The sequence below is a fragment of the Bombus pascuorum genome, chromosome 9 (genome assembly GCF_905332965.1).
Source record: "Bombus pascuorum chromosome 9, iyBomPasc1.1, whole genome shotgun sequence".
In the NCBI taxonomy this organism is placed as follows: Eukaryota; Metazoa; Arthropoda; class Insecta; order Hymenoptera; family Apidae; genus Bombus; species Bombus pascuorum.
This window is the reverse complement of record NC_083496.1, coordinates 11,106,726-11,130,563: the sequence shown is the minus strand read 5'-3', so window position 1 is coordinate 11,130,563 and position 23,838 is coordinate 11,106,726. Positions and strand designations below refer to the sequence as shown.

The following is a 23,838-nucleotide window of genomic DNA, read 5'->3' as shown; positions in this document are numbered from 1 at the left end:
TAAGGTGAAGAGAGTTAGCGGTGTTTAACAAATATCTTCCCAAATATTCTATTCGAAACTAAATCTGTCAAAGAATTGGTAGAAACGTAATCGAATAGGAATATTCCTTAAAATTGCTCGTTGATCTCACAATATTTTGCAACTCGCAATAACATCGATGCCAAAGCAGCCAAATAAATATATTTCTTAAAATTGCTCGTTAGCTTCGAAACATTTTAGAATTTGAGGAATTTGCAGTGTCGTTGTCGCGATACAAAGAGTTGGTTGGTGATGTCTAACACATGGCAAGAGTTCAATTTCGTTGTACAGTGCGTTTACAATATAATTGAAATTCTTACTGCGACGCAGTAATTCCTGCGCTCTTTGTACCGTGACATTGTTCTGATCTCTTTGATCGACGTTCTTCAAAGTCAGACCACGCAACCGGAAATCATCATTTATTGGTCCGCGTTGCTCTATCGAAAATCGAGAGCCGTGGCAGATTAGAAATTTTTCTCTTTCACCCTGAAAATGCTTTGTAGCCTGCTCGTTTCAGTAACTTGATTGACCATGGAACAATACCGTGTATCTCTATCGAAATTTTTGAACCTTAATTCTTTGAATCTGGTGTTTGTTAGTTAAAAAGTACCGGTTTCTTTCTGATACAAGTAGCATGTTGCGATTTCATTTTTGTTCACTCTTCTTTTGATATTTTTCATTATCTATGGTCCTACATTCAGTTCCAACTTACTCATCAAAGTTTTACCGTGCGATAAACTTCGTTCCCAAAGTAGCTTTACTTCTTGAAGTTTGAAACAGATTGAAAATGTGCAATAGTAAACCGTAAGAATACAACAATATTGAAAAGAATATTTTACATACAGAGATTACAAGAGAAGAACATGGTAGGTACATCGATTTCTTTCATCTTAATGTCACTTTATAATTAAATAAGAGACTTTTAGTATATTAGATTTAAAAATGTAAGACTTTTAAGAATACCTGATAAATTGAGTTAGTTTCGTCAAAGCCAATAGTATAATTTTTGAGACAAGTTAATACTAACATTTTATTTACCAAACGTTAAAACATATTATTTAAGAAACTCATTTAGTCAAATTATTAATTGTTATATACCTTTCGCATCGCGTTTATAATATATCTAATTCTAATCAAAACTTTGGAATAAAATTCGTGTTACAGTTTAGTATTGAAAAAATAGAACACCGTCGTTCGGCAAAGCGAAGTAATATAACTCAGAAAAATCAACACTGCCTATAGACATTGAATCTGGTCGACTGAAGTGATCAGAGCGTTACGCAAAGATAAATGGTTCGATAAATGTTGTAAAGGAATATAAATATTTTTCGCATAGCGGGCCGTATATGTTTTATCGAAATATCGTGTTAATTTCCAGCGTGACTGTCGCGAGTCGTGTACTGTCGCGGTTAACATAAAGCTCTCGTTATTGTCCGCCCTTTGTTCGACGAACATTGTTTTCAGCCATGTTTCAAATTTAAAACATCCTGTTTCGGTTTTGCCATCCATAGTAAAGCAATGTTAATGTTCAGTTTCACCCTGTCGGCGATCCGTGTTTTGCCGGGAGATTTATTTCTACGAGCTGGTGCGTTTTTAGTCTGCGCTCAACGAGGAAAATGCGTAGCCAACGAATAAAAGGAAAAAAGAGACAGTGGAAATAAAATAGAGAAAGTTTCGTCTATCGTATCGTTTGCATTAGAACACCCGCCATATTCAAGCCATCATATTAATTCCGTTTGCGTTCCACTTGCTGGTGGAAACCGACTTCCGCCGGGTTTTCAGACTTAAAACAATGCTCCGAGAGTCGATGAAATATCACTGGTTATAAAGAGGCGGAACCAGAATAAAAATACTGGCTAGGATACGAAGAAAAGCCAACAAATTTTCATGGTAAATGCGTACACGAATACGCATTTGTATCATGTATAGTGTCACAATAGTCATTGTCCAAACAACAATGTGGCGATTTTATGGCGATTTTATGGCGATTTTATGGCGATTTTATGGCGATTTAGAAAAATACATTAAAAATATGAGATAAAATTTGTTAATGTTTTAATTAGATGTTATATTCAATGGCTAGAAAAAGTATTTATCAAAAAATATTTATCGAAAAGTACTTTCCAATAAAGCCTTTTTATCATGTTTTAGATGATAGGATTGTAGTATCAAATAATACGAAATTTGATATACTTGGACTTAATTAATTAATACGTAAATCTTATTGTCGATTAAGCTATGATTACTAGGGCACAGATACGAGTTGGTGTTTCTACGCTATATCAGCGGAGACACAGCAGAGAAAGATTTTAAGCTCCGAAGCTTAACTTGGATAGCACTGCCGTAAGCCATCATAAAGACCAAAGTATGCTTTCTCCAAGTTTAGAGAATTCACTCTTGTCCTATTCTATCTGCATGTCTTGTTTCAAAAATTCTGTAGAAATGTAATATTAACTTTGCGTGCTGTGATAAAACAGGTTGTTCAACTATAAAAAACTTTATGTGATTTTGTAAAAACAAGATTGTAAACATTTTAATCTAACTTTCGAATTGAGAATCTTAAGATCAACATCATGTAATCGTACGACACGTAAGTGGTTTACGAGGAATCGAAAGAAACCTATTCAAAGTTTTATGGTCTGATTGTATCATAACAAGGGTTTACGATACGACAATCAACATCGAACGATGGGGAAGAAGCTTGAAAATTTTTGAATCCAAATTGGAATTCGAAGTTTCTGACATGAACGTCTCTTAAACTACGTGCGCAACTTCTTTGTAGTTAGAAGTAAATACGAAGTCTTGTTCATAAACTAGTCTTCAAAGTCTTAAGATATATTTTCATATAATATTAAAAGTCATGACTTTTGTTACGACATTCTATGACATCATGATATTCTTATGTGACTATTTTTATGTAATTTAATATCATAATATTTAGTTATATTTAAACATAACGTCAAAATAGTTTTGTAGGCTACTTGCAATTTTTGTGAAATTATAAATTTTGTAAAGTGAAAGTAACAGGATTGGTAGAAAATGAATGAAAAATGTTAACGTAACACGTGTTGCTTGTTTTTAGAAAAATTCGTTTCTCGAACATTTCCATTCGTTCACGTAACAACATTAATAACTTTAACAACCTCTTACATCTTCCATCTAAAGAAGGCGCTTTGATGAGGACTTGTCCTCGAACGTCGTAAGTTCGCTCTTGAGAAAACGCAGCAGAGGTAAATTTTTCGTGACAATAGGTGCTCCAAGAGACGCATCTTCGAGCAAGCAAATACTAATAGATCAGTGGTAGTCGACAGAAAAAATGTTAAAGTGTAGAAAAATTCGAGAGTGGCAAATATTAGACAACGCGTTTGCAAGATTGCATTCGAGATACGAGAGACGAAAGCCTCGTTAAGTCGAGAACAGACCGCCACTTTTAATCACTTCCCGCTAAGAACTTTCCTTTTATTAAGAGAAATTCGGAAACTTTTCCTTCTTGTGTCCCAACTTCTGACTTACAATTGTCTAAACATATGATGTGTGTGTGTGTGTTTTCTTGTCAAATGTTATGTTTATCGAATCTCATAGTAAGTAGGATAGAATAACGTTTGAAACTGTGGTATGAAGTTCTTAAGAGAATAGACAGTCTGTCAAGTGAATAGAATGTGATATATTCCTATCTACGATTCTTTTTAATTTAAACTAATATAGAAAGAATGTCGAACTAAGTAGATAAAAAATAAACTACGTGTATCACTAAATGACAACATTGTGCAATTAAGAGTTAATGAAAATCCTGATTTAAAACTTTTGAAAAATAAACCACACAAGCTTGTACCATCTTAACCAATTCTGATTAATATCAAATTTCAACATCAATTTACTATCGAGTTTATTTCAATAAAAATCCTTTATCTACTAAGAACGTATATAAATCAACGAAAAATTCCCTGTAAGACTTTAGATTACTCATTTATCATCTCGATCGATCAGTCTGGTCTATCCACGTCGATTTATCGGGGAAGAGCGTAACAATCGCGTCTGAGAATGCCAATTAACGTGACTGGGAACTCGATTGGAACTCGAGCACGTCTACTTTCCACCACGAAGGAAACGATTAGTCGACAAGCCGAAGAAAAGGGAAACGTAGAACGCGGAGATTTTCGACGGTGCTCGGTGATGCCTTGATGAGGGTATTATTCTGAGAGCTTGTACGTACCTTGGAAAGTGTGGTGGGGTGCGGATAAAGGTTGACAAGGCAGCTCTGCCGTCTGAGCCGGTAGTCCCAGCGTGTCTCCAGATGCGGAATCTCCATGGTGTCGCAAATGCTTTGTACGTGGGAGGCGGTGTGCGCGCTCTGCGGCCCAAAAATCGCCGCTACACCGCTTCGCAGCAAGTGGCACACTGAAATCAAACACGACTCTACGTTATGTACACGGATACGTACACTTATACACAATGTTATTTGCTCGTTCAAGTTTCGCGTAAATTGCTTCAATTTTCATAAAACGGAGCTTACTTTTGGAAAAATGTAATGTTGCAAGTATGTGAATTATGACACAAGTTGAAGAGTTCAACAACGGGTGTTGAGAATGGGTGATTTTAAATTTAGTTTGAGAAGATTGTTCGAGGAAAGCAGGTTGTGAAATATCCGGGGATATTACATTTTTGTTAGTTGGCTAGGGAGAACAGTTTGATGTTCAAAATGAAATGATGGCCAAAATTTTAACTTAAAGATCTATTTGCGGAATATTTCTGGATGTAATAATATTTTAAACTAACGTGGTCGAACGTGAAAAGATTATTAAGATTAATATCGTGAAGGATATAGCGGTTTGGTTATATAAATCTTTAACTTACGTGTATTCTAATATTATCGAATAAAATTCGTCTTATAATATATGCAATAAAACATCGATTAACCGAGATCTTAATGCTGACTGAAACTTACAACTGTTACGTGTATATTCTGCGTCTTGAACGAGAAATGTATTGTTTTGAAACTAAACAACAAGTGTATCATATGTCTCGTATGAGCAAAATTAATTTCCAGACCACGGTTAATCGAGCTTCTACTGTATTGTACATAAAAGAAGATAGTTGAGATTTAATTAATGAAAAACTGCAGTGATATATAAATTCTGAGTGCTGAATTCACATCGAGAATTTCCAGCCTTCTACTACTGATTTCATAATATTTATCAAATATCAAGTTCGCTGTGTTTCAGAAATACTTTTTAAAAAGGTACGTAATTCATGCCATAGAATCAAAGTATGTAGTTTGTTCGCCAAGTATATACGAAAATAGAAGCAAATATTTGGAATCGATAAAAGTTTGCTTGAATTCGCAACACCGGAAAAGATAAAATCACGAACATTATTTCCCCAGTTTCAAAAATGCACTTTTATGCTCTTAAAAGATTACGTTGCGTAATAACACGAGTAGTAAAATAAAGAAAATCGTTCGCATTCGCATCGTACAATCGTGTAGGAAAGAGCTTGAACTGTTAGAGCGCATAACGTAACTGTCACTCGGTTGCCATTATCGATTAATCAGCCAAACTCCCGAAACTTCCATCGTACAAACTTTCCTCTATATCCTGTCTTCCATCTTCCCATCTTCGACTTAAAGGGTCACCATGGCGCTTGGCAAACGAGACATCGCTCCGGTTACGATCTTTCCTATCCAACGTATTTAATCGATCCCTTTCTGTCTTTAATTTGCCAAATAAATGTTTCCTTTGTCATCAGTTTCAACTTTGATTACCGTAGGAGTTCCGAATAAATTACCAAAGTGTAGGATAAAGTTTATTCTGTTTACCAGAGCGAATTGCTTCACGATGGAAACTTTGTTTTCTTCGTTTACGTAATTGCTATCTCTGCAGAGTTATATATCTTAGATTATCCGTTTTTCAGCTGCTTGACTCTTTAACTTAGATCTCGCGTAGTTTGTAGAAACATACAAATTCGTCACGTAAACTTAATATGTATGTTATACTATATTGCACCGACCAGTATGCGTTATAAACACATACATACACATACGTACATTTATATACATGTCACCTATATATTATATATATTATATATATTATATACACAGTCTGTAAAATTTACAGAAATAAACTATTTTTTTTCTTTGAGACATTGGACATTAATTATTTGCGTGGTTAATGAAATTGAGACATTCAGAAAGTTAATCAAGTTAATCAGTTTGGCTTTTCAGAAGCTCATATAAAAATCTTCAATAAAATTGTTATATTTATCAACATAAAAATATTCTCAAACTTGAAAGAAAATAACTATCGTAATAATTATATAATAACAATGTTATACACTTCATTCCTCCATACGTTTCGTAACACAAGCTGTTGTCGACTTTAATTTTCTGTAGGGTATTTTATATTTTATATTTTTCACCATCCGCAAAAGAATACTTTCCTCTTCGGGGAAACGGCGTAGCGTTAATTAACAAGGTATTTAGGTAATCACGTTAATGTATATCGTGTTTAATACGTTTCATAACGGGATAGCGTTACGCCGCGCTGACTACGAGGAAGCAGATTATCGAATGCCAGTCACTCGTAATTAGTCGTGACAGGTAATATTTTGTAATTGGATTCGCTCCTCGTTAAAGGTGTCACTCCGTATTTATATTTATTATTCTTTTTCTGATTTTATTCGTACGATTGAATCTCGCGTAACGGGTTCTCTTCAATTTTCTGGCTCGTTAAGCGCGTTAATCTTAGACGATTTTGTCAACCGGATCTCTTTGCCATGTACATGCTTTAATTATGTACATGCAAAGAGCATTGAATTCTCTCGTAGCTTCGGTCCTTATTCCACGCAAGCTCTTCCATTCGCTTTGAAAGATTTAAGAGAAGCTAGGATAGGCATAGTAATCTTCGATTAATGATAAACGATTTTACTACATTCTTCTTTTCGTACATTAATTGAAAATGAAATTCGTAGATTAATAAACAAACAGTAAAGGAAGAAGAATTAGGCACCGAATGAAGGTGACATGCAAATATTTCCTGAACCATTCACCCTCAACTCAGCATCAAAGATCAATTTGTGAATAGAATATATCGGTTTTGTTGAGAATAATTTAATGAAAAGTAGCATTGCGTTCTATAATAAAGGAGAAGTCAGTGAGAAATTCTTCAAATCTTTCGTGAGTATTTAGTATTCACACGATACAATTCTCGGCCTTCCTTAGTCGTATCAAGGAAAATCTTCAGTTAAAATAAGCCATATAAGATACATAATATTAGATTGTTCGGAATGTTTATGGCAAAAGTTAAGAAAAGATTGGAATCCAATGAATTTACCGATATTTTGTCAATAAGCTAAATTTGTATGAGATCAATTTCCTACATTTCTAGTAGGATTTTTTCTCAGAAGACCGAAACATTGAGAGTAAACGAATATTACTTAATAATATAATAATACTAATAAACTTAATAATGAAAAGGGACGTCAGCATAAATGGAATTCTAACGTATTGACAAACTACTAACAATTAAGTAAAATATTATTTCTCGAGACAAATATTTCAGGAAGTCATCGATTATGTCTATACATTAAATACAATTTTTACGCGATATGTTTCGTAGACTACAAAGTATTAGAGCTAGAACCTTAAACATGTAATTTTGTACGTGTTTCTCACAATATACTTTGTAATGTAGCTATTGTATGCGGTTTTAGTTTTCTGTTATTCACGTTTCTCCTCGTTGATAATGAACAATACGGAGAATACACGAACGTGAAATTCCTTCTTTTTCGTTAATACGAAACCATCCGGATTTCTATACGGTTTTCGCATATACGGATTCGTGGTTCCAATCGGACCATCCAATGAAATTGCATCTGGAATTTCAATATACCGAGTATCATACTTTAACCTTTAAACGCCGCTAGCATTGTCCGGTATTGCTTTGAGATTCGACTTCTTTTTTCTCCTTTGTGGCCGCTGTCTGTGTTCCACTTGGAAGCTGACTTTGCAGACCGATTACAGAGATTCCGATTGATAGAGGATGTTCGTAAGTACCACAGGGAACCACGAAACCCTTGGTCGATCCTTTTGTGGTATAAAATCTAGCCTGCAGGGGACATTAGGTGGGTTTCCATCGAATAAATGATCAAAAGGCAGCGGACGAATAAAGCTCTTCTTATCGGTGACAACGGTGTGTGTTTGCGTGCTTCGCTGTGTTCCTTGTGCGTTCATTTTGAGTGCATCACCATGAAATTCGTTCGCAAACGCGCCACGAGCGGAATAATTTTTCGCGACATTGTCGAAATGATTAGGGAGAATAACTTTGTACGTATTGCGGTGATTCAAGAACGAATGGATTTAAAAGAATGAACCTATCTACCAAATGTAATTTGTAGATTTTTACACATTTATATATGTGAAATATCGAAATGAATAATATGTAAAATATGTAAAGTAGGGTATTCATTATCATTTTTAACGGGTAAAACGAATCTCCACCGCCGACGGTATCCTTTCTGGGAAAAAATCCAGATGAGAATCCAGGAAATGGATCTTTAAAATCATCTCGTACAAATTTAACCTACGTATTCATTCTAATATTATCGACAAAATATCTATATATCCATTTTATTAGAACATTTTCGTAATTGAACTAAATTGAACTGAAAGATTCTAAAGATACAAATAATTATCGCCGCTAATATTCTAAAACTGCTACTAAAGAGCAAGATTCTTTTACAATTACATCATAAGCTTCGCCACAAAAGCATAGGTTTCTACGAAAATCTCATGTGTTCCCTTTTATCTATTTTCGAACGAAACACCTGGAGAGTTTCTATCTAACCAAGTTATGTTTGTTCATTGGAAATGTACGCACGATTCTCCATTTTCGAAACGAACTTTCTTCATTGTTCTGGAAGAGTCGTCCTTTTATACAAATAAACGCGAAGAATAAAGGGTGGTCGGTGTCTTTCCAAAAAGAAGAAGATGAGAGAAAAGAGAAACAGACGGAAGGAAACTTACGAAGAAAGTTTTCCTCGGTCTTCGAATATTCCTTTTTACTTAGTGGCCACTGGAAGCTCGGCAAAACCAAGGAGAAAAGACACTCCTAAAGATAAGGTAAGGGAAACGCGCTTCAGCATTCACAAGATCATCGCTCGTCCTACGCGTGCTGAGGAAACGAATGCGATACCTTGAAATATGTATTTTGCAACATATCTGCGGAAGAAATACGATATATCTCGCAGCAAGACCACGTATTTCCTGCTTGAATCCAGTTCGTATCATCCCGGCTTTGCGAGTTGATAGGATTATCGCTTGTTAATGTATCAAAGCCAGTTGGCAAGCTGTGTGCAGTCTGAGAAACACCCTTCATCCCTTTTGTCCTTTGCCTAAACTGAAGTCCAACTGCATCTAACTCCTCGAGTTTCCCTTTAAACGTTCGACATACGGATAGTAATTATACAGCAGGTCGTAGTAATATCGGATACCTATCTTGCTTCTTATCTTGGAAAATTTTGTCTAAGATACAGATAGAAATAAAAAAGAATAAACTTAGGAAATTTTATTTGAACGCTATGAATTTTGTAGACTTAATGACTTCTCTACTTAGGAAATTCAATGATGGACAATCGTCAGAATTGGCAATCTGGTATTTAGTAATGTAGGCTTCTATTATCTTAGAGCAAAATATACTATGTCGTGAAACTTATTTTTAATTATTTGCACGATTCTTTAAATCGTGATACATTATACATTTTTGTGGTTTCAGAAAGCTATATTTATTTGCTACCATAGCTCGAATAGCTTCTATGAAACAGCGGGTATTCGTATTTCATACATTTTTCGTTTAACTTTGTTCTTGACATCTTGAATATTCTTTGAAACATTTATTTTGTTGTTTATTAACAAATTTTTGAAATTGACAGAGATGTAAGACACAAAGGGAACGTAGTCATTTCCATTAATAAATCAAAACAAAATTTGTACGTTACTCCTTATATAAAAAATACCAACCCCAAATCTCCACCAGTATCATGAATAAAAGAAGAGTTGAAAAGAGATCTAATTTACCAATAAATAATTCAGAAAACACTTACATAAATGGTTCCCAAATTTCATCACAAACATCGTCGATACGAAGGAAAACTTTCCTTAGATTTCTTTTCCCACGAGCGTACTTACGCGATAAATTGGAAGCCTCTTCGAATACCCATATCACGTTTGTCCCGTCGCATAAACTTCATTGTGTCAAATAATAATTGTAATATGTAATTTAGTTGGGACAGCGTTCGCGGAAAGAATAGCGTTTGTGGAACGAAGGGGAATTATTACTCGACGTATTATTCGAGCGTAGAAGGAACTGGAAAAGATACAATCCTTCTGCCGGAAACGATATATGTCTTTATCCTCAGGAGGCTTCTCTCCGTCGGATCCATTCGAGTGTTTCAGTATGTCTGTTGGTCGACTCGCCGTTCCACTTGGTTTTCCAGTACGTAGCGGACCACTCTTCTTCCGTATTCGTTCCTTATTCAAGATTAGGCCGTCTGTGTGTATACCAACCTACTATAGAGCTCTACGATTCCCTTTCTCCCTTTTCCCCTTCGTACTTTATCCTCTGGATTTTTGTCTTCACCACGAATTCTCCCGGTTTGCCGGATCCCTCCAGTCCCTTCGCTTTTAAACGAGTACTCCTTAATTCTTATTCACCGCGCGACGGCTATGCTTTGTACATTTCCTCTTCACCGTTCCTGTCTTTTCTCTTTGCAATTTTCGTTCACGATGGAACTCTGTTGAGAGTTATAATTACATATTGATAATCCTAAGTGAAACAAAAGGTCAAGAAAAATCCAAATCTGGTCGTTGTAAAACACTATCATCCTCATGATTATATATTTTCAAACTAGTCAACACAAATCTATCATTAAAAAACGTAAGCGATAACTAAGGAAACGAACTAACCATCTTTAGCATATCGTTGCCGATCACTTAGAACTCAAGCAAACTTACTTAATATCGTACAGATGGTGAAACATTCGAACTTTTATTACACCTTATATACTTAGATTCTTACCAGATGTCTGACTTGAACAATATTGAAATAGATTCTCACAATATACACGCTCAAATTCAAAAGCACGCTACTTAGAACACAAGTACTATTTCTACCTACACGCTACTCTGTTCGCTAAATAATATTCCAATAAAAAATCCTCGAAGGTTTAAAACGTTTAAAAAGAAAAAAGAAATCAAGTAAAAGGAAATAATGAAAATTATATTGCTTCCGGATTGAAAAGACACGTTGTAAGATTTCGTATAGCGACTATCGTAACCTCGAAATTTCGTCACGCCATCGCTTCGTTCAGGCTTTGATAACCCGGTTAAGATACGACACGCTACTCTACTCATTCTCCCCAGATTTCCGCGGGAACTCGAGAAGACCGTTTTATCGATAGATCGATATTTCGCGGGCGTCTACCTTCATAAAATCCCTTAAATATCTGTAACATAATAGTCAACGATACGACCACGAAAACACCATCGCTTCCGGCCAGTGGATATCGGCGCGGTTAATAGGGTAGTCCATTTTATGAGCGGATAGAGAGAAGAATCGAAAGGAAGAGAAAAATAGAGAATGGAAGGGAGAACGAGAACGTGGTTCTAGACATTTATAGCTTCTGCCCTATTGAATCCTGATCGGTGGCTCGATTGAAAAACTCGCGTATCCTCGTGATATCTGATGCACGCAGTATCGCGCCTTTAAAACGACTCGCTGTTGACTCAGAACAATGTACGCCGCTGCGAAATGCCTGATCGAACGGATTGGTTCCGCCTTTTGCTTGCCTTCTTGTTCTTCCCGTTGAGGTTTCTTGTTTTACGAAGTCTTGACGAGCTCGACATTTCTTTCGGGGCAAAGACATAAGCAAATCTGTGTTTCCAACAACAATCTTATTTCTCAGCAATACGTATGCATATCACTGATATTTTTACCTTTTATGAGAATAAAATAATGTCTTTCTGTCATCTTGTATGATGTAACACCATTTGTAAACGAATGAGCTGTTAGAATGATAAACGACGTAAATTTCAGAAAATTGGAAAATGGTTTCCTCGGCACGAGGAAAGATGGAAAATACGGAACGCGATGAAAAAAATTCTAGGTACTAAAATACTTCAGTGGATTTTCCAGGATTATCGCAACGACAGTTATCATCATAAATGTCATTTAAATTATGCGCGAGATAGATGAAACTATAATGTATAAATAAATAAATTTATTTAGATACTTTTTATCTTTTATATTCCCTTTAAATCTGAAAAAGTGGTAGATATCGAAATTTCCATTTTTGGCACTTACTTCGGTTACCATTTCTGACACACCAAGAAATAAGTATTGCTCGATTTAGCGACTTTTCAGTGAAAACAACAGCGTCGTGGAAAATACAGATTGGATTCATTCACCCAAGTGTGACTTCGTTGCTGGCCGCAACATCCGTAACTCCGAAACGTATATGCCTGATGTGGTTTATGCTAATTTACACGTAAAACCGCGATAATTTTCTAGCATGCGGCATGAGAGAGAGAAAGAGAGAGAGAGAGTGAGTGAGAGGGAGGGAGGGAGACTGTCGCTAAGCAAGGACTTCAGGCTACCGCCGTAAAGTTTCGACTAGAGCTATTCCCGCCGGCCATTTACTGGCCGACGAGTAAATTCTGATTAAATAACAGCAATTAGCAGTGGCGGGCCGGCGATTAGATCGCTTCAGATTTAATACGGCGCATAATTAATCGCGTGCTGTATCGTTGCGCGGCCAAAATTGAATTACGACTAATTCACTGCGTTACACGCGCAGAACAGTTTTCTTCGCTGAACAGATACCAGGCGTAGCGTTGTAAATCCTGCTCGTGCTGCTCCGTTCATTTTTATTCGTCGCATCGTTATTGACTTTTTACGTGAATAGTAAGTGCTATAAACCACTTTGTGTTAGATTTTAGCTATTTGGCTACGATGTACCGTTGAATATTTGAGTTAGTGTAACAAAGTTAACAGCGTTATACACTTGCACATCTTCCTTGAATTCAACATCATGTATCAGATTTAATTATCTGTTAATTGTGAACTTTGCTTACTTCGTTACTTTTGATTCTGTCCTCTATATTCTCATCTAATATGATATTTCTGTATCTTTCTCGCACATTCGTAAATCCAATTCATCAAATGTAATAACTAACCTACAAAGGAGTCTACTATCCGAACAAAACCTTTCTTACAAAATCAAGCAGGAGAAAAATTTTCCAATTACAATCACTCGATCGAAGAAGAAACAGCTCATAAATGCTGCAATTTCCGCGTCACGCCTGACAAATACCATCGTTGGAGGATTAAACGATTACATTGCTGCCTATTATCGTGAGAAGCGTGTGCTCTATTTTCTGGAACACGGCGAAATTGCATCGATACACAGAGGATAGTCAACATCGATGTCTTATCGAGAGGAGCACCTCGTAGAAAAAATTATAACTCGGATATCTCTCCACACACTCGAATAAATATACTAACCGGAATAAACTCAATTCTGTTTTATTTTATCGTTCGTTGTAACTGGTTCCATCCAATTCTCGCGTCTCCGTATCTAAGATGTATTTGCGTTGAAAAACCTGGCCATTTTCGGTTATTCCTTTTCGCGACCTCGATCCAACCTAAATCGATCACTAAGAGGTTCCTCTCGTGTCCCCGTTGCAACCAACGCCTGGAGAATCGTTTTCGTTTATCCGAAACGAGGAATTATGCTAATTTGGCAGTTCAATGAACGACAGTCGGAACGATATCCGTTCCGTGTAGGGGAAGATATATCAAGGAACGGATAAGGAAGACGATCGAGAACGCTGTAGGATGTCAAACATTCTTGAGAACGTGTTTCACCTCTTCGCGACGAGCACTAAATTATCCTCTAACCTTCCTTATACCGTGCTCGATGAGCAATTGACTATTGTGCCTAGGAACGTGGCGGATTGTTTTCTCAGACGAATCGTAAATGTCACTTTGACACCGCTTCTCGAGTACGGAATACTAATTTTCGAATTTGTAGAAGTTCCACGAAACTAGGAAAGGTGTTTGGCAATTTCGAAAATTCTTGTTTTACAGAGTAATTGGAAAATTTCTAGGAAGACGAATGAAATAGCGAAGTGTTCCAGTTTTAGATTCAGTTTTTCAAAATCACATATACTTCGTTTGGTAATTATTTTATTTTTTACTTTAAAGAATTTTATTTTTCTTTTCGTATCTACGTGATGAATAAAAACTTCATAACCTTATTTCCTGACTAGAAAATGTATTCGGATATATTTCTGAATGCAAATAGACTAAGCAGAAATGAAAGACACTGGAGAATTCTTTCGTTTTCTCAAGAAAAACAGACACGAGCAAAAGCAAGAATAACTCTTGTCCCGAGCCTTTCGATTGTTTAAAAGACTTATTACAATTCTCGCGAAAGTAAAAAGATTACCCCCTTACAGCCGATGAAGACCTTTCGAGCGACAATAACAGACAGTCTCGCTTCGTGTGTGATTCAATCGCGTTTAGCGAAGGAATGGCTTCGTTAAGCAGGATTTATGTTTAACGTCGATTCGACGAATGACCCGAGACCTGCCACGGCTCTTCATCACGGCCACAGTTGGATCGATACACGCGAGGACGCGTCCTTTCTTAAATGAAACGGCCATTGTCGCGCCAAGACGTGCTTTATCTACTGTTGCGCCATTCCTGCCGATAGGGCGGCCGCGTCCATGAAAAACCCAAGGTAGAGACGAACAAGAGGTGAAGATGAAACTAATTTCCTCCTGAGATGCTGCAACGAATCGATGTTCCACGAAATGTTGCATCGCGTGCAAGATCTTCTCCTAGTACACCGGTCTTTCGTGAAACTACGAAAACTCGAAAGATGTAATGTCTGTCGGAGAAATGGGAAAGTAAACCGCACTTTCTGCAGTCCTTTTTTAACGAGAGGAACGCTGAGCCGTAAAAATGAAATGTGTATCATTTTCGTCAATTTATATAACGTAGAGAAACATATTTCGTTACATAACGAAGAGTGTAGCTAATTCATCGGATGATGAGCCAGTTTCTGTCACTATTTTGCATCGAGTAGAAATGGCTACAAGGATAGCGTCACGTTTTAAGTGTCACGTACAAATGTAACGTCCACGTGCATGGAAATACATTATATTTGTGCATGGAAGAAGCAATGTTTTCGTAATAAATGTAACAAATTTACTAGGCGAAATTTTAATCAAAAAGGGAATATTTTTGTTTTTTAATACGATTTTTGTTAAAGACAGTGTACATAAATTTGTATTGAAAGTCAACAGTAATTATTAACTTCTGGTAACTATTACTTTTTATCATTTATGCAGTAGCAATTAAATACATATACCTATGTCACGTTGCATTCCCCATTAGAATGCCAAGCGTGTTCATTTATTCAAACAGATTTCTAGTCGCAAGTGTGTCTTATATACAATTGTACATAATATTAAAAAAATAAGAAGACTTTGATACACAGCGTCAATTAAAAATTTTTATTCTTTATTTGAGATACACCTCTTCATGCTCGATATTGCATATGCGTAAGATCATTAATTAACTCAAATAAATAAATTTATTTTTTTAATATGCATTTATTTTTTATAAAAGTGGTCAAATGCAAATGCATTACATTTCCTTCGCGAATATAGTTGCAAAAATGTGTCTCTCTTATTCATAAGTACTAAAAAGCCATTTCCTCTCAGGCTACGAAAAAATTCGTAACCTAGAAAGGTTAAGAATCTTTGCTTTAAAGCAAATGTATTTTAACGTATTTTAAAAAAGCATTTTTCGTCGCTGTTTGTCGTGTAAACATGAAATTTTATCGAGTTAATGAACAATTTTCACGTTTCTAGCAAAATTAGACGGGGAAACGTATTTGACGAGCATTTAGCTAGACATTCTGAAAGTGGAGAAGCACATTTTGCGGCCGAAGAAAGAAATGTGTGTTTTAAAAGTCGCTGAGCATTCACGAATGCGGATACACGTACGAACTTTTTTCTCCACTTTTGCCTCTCTATGTCCATTAAAAGATCTAAACGCGTGCGTTATGCGATGCCTGGTTGAAAGTTTGGTATTATCCGAGTTTTTTAGGGACTTTAGTAACAGCGCAAACATGCATGAATTTCGCACGCATTGTTTTCTAATAAAGAAACAAAATATCAAGTTATATGAAGTTAATAGCGATTATCCTGAAAGCGACAAGAAAAGAAGAAAATAATTCGAGACTTTTGGAAGTACTTTATTATTATTCTCAACTATGATGATTATACAAGAATAAAATCATAACTTGAGATCTTTGTTTTAATATTGCGAAATTTGAAAATTTACGAGGCGACAGTGAGTGAGCAGGTGATTCTATCAGAATCTCAAGCAAATTCCTTCGTCTGGGTAATTCAGGCGTCGTAGCAATGTGAAAACGTTCAACGATTTTCTCGGAAGCGATTCAAGTGAGCTGAAGAAGGGCTAAGAGAGAAAGAGAGAGAGAGAGAGACAAGAACCTCGACGTTCTATTTTCCGTATAAATTCAGCGACGTAAAAGGAGGGAAACGTCGTGCACAAGAAACGCACGCCGTCTGCACAAAGAAAACACGCCCAGGGCTAAATAATATTACGATGCCTAAACTTCATTTCGTTTCCATATCGCTTACTTCGTCAGAATTGCCTCACGGACAAGTTCCGAACCGTTTCCTCGCTCCCTTATCGCGGAAACAATTTAATTCTTATCTGGCTGTGCTATTACAAAGGTTGGAAGTTATTCTCAAGGCGTTTTCCACCACGGCAACCGATGTCTCCTCGTTCGTTCAAACGAACCGTCGCCGACTTTAGATAACCTGATATTAACTCCAGAGCCGCATCATCGCCACTTCTGGAGCCATCTTCAATTTGTTTCCCATTAATCAGTCTGTCGTTTGCGGCTAAAGACCGTAATTTAAAGTCAGTACTCCGCGAATGTTGAATTATCCGACTATTATTAGTATTTGACGTTAGATCGTTTCATTAATTTCGTCCCTTCTTTATGAGAAGTTTGACATGAAATTAAGAAGAAATATCATACTCACCTTACCGATGTATCTTCTCTTGTTTTATGTTACCTTTTTCCATATAGAAACTATTTTTTTTTATCCTATTTATAAAGTATTCGTGACTTGGAATTTGCTTGAAATTGGTTGGTCAAAAAATATTTCTGCATATAGAAGTTGCAAATAACTTTCAGTTACAGCTTGTTTTCTGGTTACTATTACTCTGTCAATCTGTTTGAAATTTCATGGGTCAAAGATTCAATATTAATCAACAAGTAATAAAGCACTGTGATTTGAACTGGAACAATATTGAAAGTCATCGAATGTTATTAAAAATCGATAATGGGAAAATGTCACAGTTTATGAAAGTAATTTGCAAATGTTTATATTAGTGAACATTTATATTAGTATTAGTTATTAGTTTATATTAGTATTAAAACACAAGTAAATAACAACAAACTCACTTAAAAATAGATTGGATTTAACTGAGCGTCACATAGAAATAGTTGAAATCCAATTAACCGGAAACTGAACATTTGTTTCCTCCGTCAACAAGAAGAAACATATTGTTTAAAAATCGTTCCTCTTACAAACAATGTTTCTCGAAAAAAGATGATTCTATCACGATCTTCGGTAAACCATACGAATTTTCTGTTGTACACAGTCTACAACTACGTCGTCAACAATCTCATTTACCTAACTCCGAATCTCTTCCGTCCAGTCCACAAATTACAAGCCGATGTATCGAAACCCAAATGTCTCGGAAAAATGTCATCTCAAGCTGAAGCAATTTGCATTCGAACATGCTGGTGAATTACAGGCTCTCTCGACTCGAATAGAGCGCGACAGCATCGACGTAAAGAATATCGCTCCGCGAAGAAATACCGATAGAAGCAAAGTGGTTCTCGTGCACCGGTATTCACGACCATAAACGGTCAGCTCGAAGCTCGTGCCTCAGCATCACGCTTAACATTATGCCTCCTAATAAAAACTCAAGAGTGTGCCACTTTTCTTATAACGATCGTTTAAATCTCGCCTCCACTGGAGAACCGGTCGCATATCAACGATACAGTATTATGAAAAAAAAAAAGAAAAAATTAAACTCGCCGAAAAATTGCCTCGATAAAAGCGGAAACGCGTTGACTATGTATTTTACGACGTTGCAACATTATAATTCACGTGCAGGACCGTTGTTAAATAACATATGTAAAAATTTCAACTTTTAGAGTGTCCAGACGGCGCCACCTTAGATTGTTGGCTATTGATACAACCAGGTATTGGTATTGGCCAGGTTATAATCAGAAGTAACAGGCTCAAACTGTGACTTGATATCGGTAAAGATTAGAATACCGTTACAGTGAAATAATATATATATAAGTTGTATAAACGTAACATTACTGAAAACATGGCCTAGGTATTGCTTCGTTAATATTATACAATATTGTACGATATTATACAATTGTAAAAAATCGATATAGTAGGTTGTCTGAAAAGTGTCTTTCTTTCGCAAACGTGCGTTTTACAACAATACACCTTCATACAAACGTAAAATCAAGTCTGTGAAATGTCGCAATGTTTATCTCAGCAGAACGAAATGGATCGTACGTAATTCGACAAAATAATATAAAACAAAGAACGTTGTGCGTCTATTATTTCCTCATAACTATCATTTCTTCATAAGAATCTTTTCGAACAACCTAATATTTATAACACAAAAAGAATTGATATTTAAATATATGATAATCTATTTTTCTTTAAATTATGAAAAGTTTTCTTGTATCTTTGATGTATGTTAATTCTTGAAAGTATCTATTACTCTAATACATTGCTTACCTTGATAAAATGGTATGCAAGTGACTTTATTTACAGTTACTTAACTTGAGTCACTTAAAGTACCCACCAGTTCTTGGTCTTTAGTGGGTTAAATAAAATTGTTCGCAAGAAGTACACGAGTATCCTTCACCACATGATATGGTTTGTACATAGTGATTTAAGAGTATCGTTGGAGGATCCGCTTTAGGATCGGTTGATCAGTAAGAGCCGTGCCACTTGCAGGAGAAGCGTGCACGGCCAGCAATGAAAAGAGAATGACGTTTCAGAAGGGCGAGCCGTATATCAGCTCGACCCACATATGAGAGTACATAATTCAGCCAGAGGATCGGCCCACTCGCAGTCACTTCTGCTCGATCGACTCGTATCGAGCTTCCAGCCTCGCGAAACTTTGCGCCCCTTCACCGCGTTTCTTTTCACTCGCCTGGAACTTTCGTTGCTCGAGCAGGCCACGAGGGAAACTTTTGAGAATTAACTGGACGTGTTAACGTGAAAAGTCTCGAGATCTCAGTCCTTTGTACTGTAAATTTAATGCGATGGTTGGACGGTTCAATTGCACTCGTATCGGTACGAGTGCCTATCGTTAAATGGCTACCAGACTTTCCTTTAAATGAAAATTTCTGAGACTCGAACATTCGTTATCCTCCTTAGTTAAGATTATCCTGTCTAGCATGTTTTTCTACTTTTCAAGACATGGCGAAATATTTCGTGTTTTTCGCATTGTTTTATATCTTTTAAATACAATTATATGAGACGCCTTTAGTTTAATTAACAGTGTTTATTTTATCCTCATTGCTGTCTGTTTTGTTTGTCTCTTAAATATTTGTATTAAGACACATAAAAATTTAACAGTTATGTAAATAATTATCGCTCAAAGTCTAGCAATTCAGTTTCAGATAATAAAAATGCCGCGACATCAGTAGCAGCGCATATATTGACCATACTTAGAATTGGTTCAATTTCTTGTGCTCTTTTTTGTAAATTTCTTACATATGGCATTTTTAGATAATTTTGAAGTAACGTCGATGTAAAGGTAGAAAGCAATATTGGGTTACATTGTTGAGAAAGATTTGGGGGTGAGTTTACATCGATGCAACTAGAGCATGTAGAATTGCAAGTCGTAATTTGAAGAGGTAACTCGCATCTGCCAAATATCTTCCTAGAAAGCTACGTGAATTTCAGGAAACACAAGCTTTACTCTAATTTGTTCAAATAGGTTGCCGTGTTTTTTGGTGTAATATATTACAGTTTCGGAATTGAAACCGTTCTCTCCAAAGTGTTCTCCTTTTATTAAATTAGATCTCGTTCCTTTAACCGAAGCTATTGAAATATATCGTACCTCTACCTTTCATTCTGTTCGCATATATAGAAACTCGGAAGTAGAAACGTTAATTAAAAAACCTAACCTATTTTATCGTTGCAACTTCAAATAATTTTAACTGGGCTCTGTTTCAGAAACTCGCCAAAGAAAAAGGAAGCAAACCAATCTACTTAAACAAACCTCAGCGCCAGAATCGAAAACAGTGGTGCTACGATTTCATCGCAATGTGTCGCAAACCACGCTCGGTCCATCCTAAACTTCTCTGGAAACCCGAATCACCCCATTGGCAAACAACCTGGGGCAGTTGGGCGACACGCTTCGAAGGAGTTGGTGAAATAAAGACGGGGTCATCGAATTCGGTGAATCGAACCTCGTGTCTCGTAATTCTGAACACAATGTTCCGGAATGATAGGATTTTATTGGCGCGACGAGCGATGAACCGTCTCGTTCGATGGCTTCTCGCGCTAGTTACGCATCGAAACGCATCCGTTTCCCATCCTGAACCATCTATGAGCTTGCAACATCGTCATCCATGCTCGTCAATTATAATAAAACTACCGTTAGCGATCGAAGCAGACGGACAAATTCCACCGACGCGATTTCCTATACAACAGACGATGATAACATCGCTGTTAAACTCATACACAAGTTCTACAACCTGTTTCGAGAACCAAGTGCTTTCGACTGACGCAATAATATGAGGGCAACAATCTGTTGAGTTATATGAGTTAAGTACGATACAATATATTGTAAAATACAACTTTGAATTTTGTACAGGATAGTTGAACTTGTTATACTTCATCAGATACTACCAGCGTCTGACACGAAGAGAAAGTGGAACTTTGGGTATAAATGAAAAATATAATGAGTCATATTTCTTGTCTTTTATGGAAGAGCAACTATAAAATTCAATATGTTACTGGCCAATTTCACGTTAAAATTTTTTAAGATCTTTTCATTTGTTTTTGGGATTAGATATATGTTTTCGTCAGTGTCATGAATATCCAAAAAGTATTAAGGATGTTAATTATGTAAACTGACATTAATCAAGTTAAACTTAATACAATCAAGTAAACTGATATTATTAATCTGTGTATTTTCGTCCAGTCGCGGGGAGACGCGTTCGCTTTGAGATGCGTCAACGGGAGTCGTAAATTCCCGTTACGATGTACGAATCGACACCGCGAGCAGGGCGATCCCCTGATTTCAGTTACAATAATAGGGGTGGTTGTGTTGGAATAACTGTAGTCTACAGTTATCTAGTATATATTTATTTATCACCATTTACGAAACGTGGGACTTACAGAAATTATTTTTAGATCTTACCCGAGGGTTTAAGTGTTAGCGCGTTATAGCCCGTGAACCTGACTCACTTAGTAAACGTGACTACCCGCGAAGTATAAGAGCAGTGTACATGACTGTCTGCGTAGTAGAAGAACAGTGAGTGAACCATCTCGTCTTATTTAGGAGGAAAGCTCGGTGTGGGTGTACCCTTGCTGAACTAAGGACGCGGATTCGTCGTTCACACTTTTCGGTAGAATAGTGAGGGTAACGATCCGCGATGCCCATTGGTTTTGGCCAATATTAATACACACAATATGAGGAGAAAGTCTCCTGCACATTTGGCTCATGGGTGTCCTTGTTCTTGGGGAAAACGCAGCATTTTCGCAGGTCACATCTGTTTTCCTCGTAATTAGCGAGAGTGCGCAATAAACTTACGGATTTTGGGACCCTCCATAAACCGATGATGTTTATATGACCACAGTTTAATGGTTAACAGATGTGGTTTATGGGGGTTCCTTGGGCCTAATGCGGGTCACTGTGACGACGGGTAGGCCTAGGCGGCCTGACCATAAGTGATGTCGCGCGGACCATCTCACGCGACGTAACAATCTGTTTCTTACGAAAGAAGGTGAAGCAAGGAGCATGGAAAACAAATAAAAGGACAATTTTGAAAAAAATTAAACTAACAATTATCATGCTCTACCTCTGCAGTCTTCAAATATAAATCATACAACGATTTACAATCAGATTCCAAGAATTGCATATCAAATTGTTTATAGTTTCACTGAAATAATCCTACCTTACCCTGAATTTACAAAATTAGGGTAAGGGTAGGGTTACAAAATTCCGTGCAATTATCTGGAATCTTATCCTTGTGTCTGCGTGTTGAATATCGAAGAAACTGACGACGATCAAGGTCCTCGACGACTAACATACTACACGATGCTAAAGCCTAAAATACGATCCATAGGGTTGAACAGAGAAAAGGAGAATGATAGTGCGAAGGTACAGCTCGTAGGAAACAGGAGTAACGAGCACTTGCTATTCTTAGGATAAAGTTCGTCTCCGACCGCCTCTTTATTTCCACTCGGCTGCTGGCTGTCTCGGATACGGTTTATCGTCATCCCGTTGCGCCGCGCCGCGCTCTCTTTGCAAATAGATGCCTAAACGCGCGCACCGTTGCTGTCGTAAACAGTTTCGACTTGGAGTGAGAAGTTCTGCTCTCCTCGCGTTGTTCTACGAGTGAAAAGGTGCGATATTTGGAGGGTCGGTTCTTGAGGGTTGCAAGTCGTGAACTTAAATCGAGCAAGGTGCGCGGCTTGGAAGGAATAACGTTTGAAATTGTTGTTTTACGGTGTACTGGCAACGCTGAGAACACGATGCTGCCGTGGCGCGATGGGTTTTTGATTTTTTTGAAATAGCTCTTACTCGAGAGAATGAAGTGAAAGGTTTTTGTGTAAAGTAGCACGGTATTGAATATGCTGCGGTTTATTTCGTGTGAAAGTATGCAAAAGAATTTTTATATTTCGAATATCGAATCTTGGTTTACTACGTTTGTATACGCGATCTGAGCTAACTCTGGAACTCAAATTTGTAGCTCCAACGGAAAATGAACGAATCATTGTGAATCGGTGGATTTTATTAAAGTATTTGTTGCTATGGAGTTGCTATGGAGTCATTAAGATCTTTCTGCACAATAATTTACCAGTAATATCAGCGAACTGAGAAGTTACAAGTTGTAGGTTACAGACTTCTTTCTCATAATTTTACAGTTTTATGTTAAATAAGGTAGTTATATGATTTGTAGATTGTAAAATCTGGTTTGATTTATTATCCAACGTGTTGCTGTTACGCAAGAAAATTTATTACTACTGGTAATTTGTGACTCGTAAATCTGTGCAGAAGAACCCAGATAAGTAATTGCTTGCTTGAAAATAATACATCGCAACAACGTACCCACTCATATTCCATTATGAGTCAAGGAATCTTTTATAGTAAGGAGATTTTTGTGCCAAGAATAAAATAAGTATTTAGAGTATCGTGTCTGATCTAATGAACACTAAATATTTTGAAGAAAATTGTATACTTTGATTCTCAAAAATCAAACATTCACCAATTTGTAATTTTGAATATAGAATGCTTTAAATCATGTCCACAGCGTTAGGAAAGGTGATTCCGTAAATCTATATTTATAACGTCGCATCGTATCGAATTCGTCCTTTCGACAGTTAACGAGATAGCGACGTTGACGTATGAGCGACACATGAAATGTCGCAATGGAAATCCC

At 36.7% G+C, this 23,838-nt stretch overlaps 2 protein-coding genes across 2 annotated transcripts in view; one reads left to right on the top strand and one right to left on the bottom strand.

Moving 5' to 3' along the window:
- The window catches only part of LOC132910483 (uncharacterized), a 177,541-nt gene extending 156,200 nt beyond the window's left edge, over window positions 1-21,341 (top strand). Inside the window, exon 2 of the mRNA XM_060966219.1 lies at window positions 20,402-21,341. Coding sequence (XP_060822202.1) covers window positions 20,402-20,968 — 567 coding nt within the window. The 3' untranslated portion in view covers window positions 20,969-21,341. The remainder of the gene's footprint in view (window positions 1-20,401) is intronic.
- LOC132910485 (glutamate receptor ionotropic, kainate 2) overlaps window positions 1-23,838 on the bottom strand; it is a 204,770-nt gene that overhangs the window by 132,836 nt on the left and 48,096 nt on the right. The window contains exon 3 of the mRNA XM_060966221.1: window positions 4,232-4,416. Coding sequence (XP_060822204.1) covers window positions 4,232-4,416 — 185 coding nt within the window. The remainder of the gene's footprint in view (window positions 1-4,231; window positions 4,417-23,838) is intronic.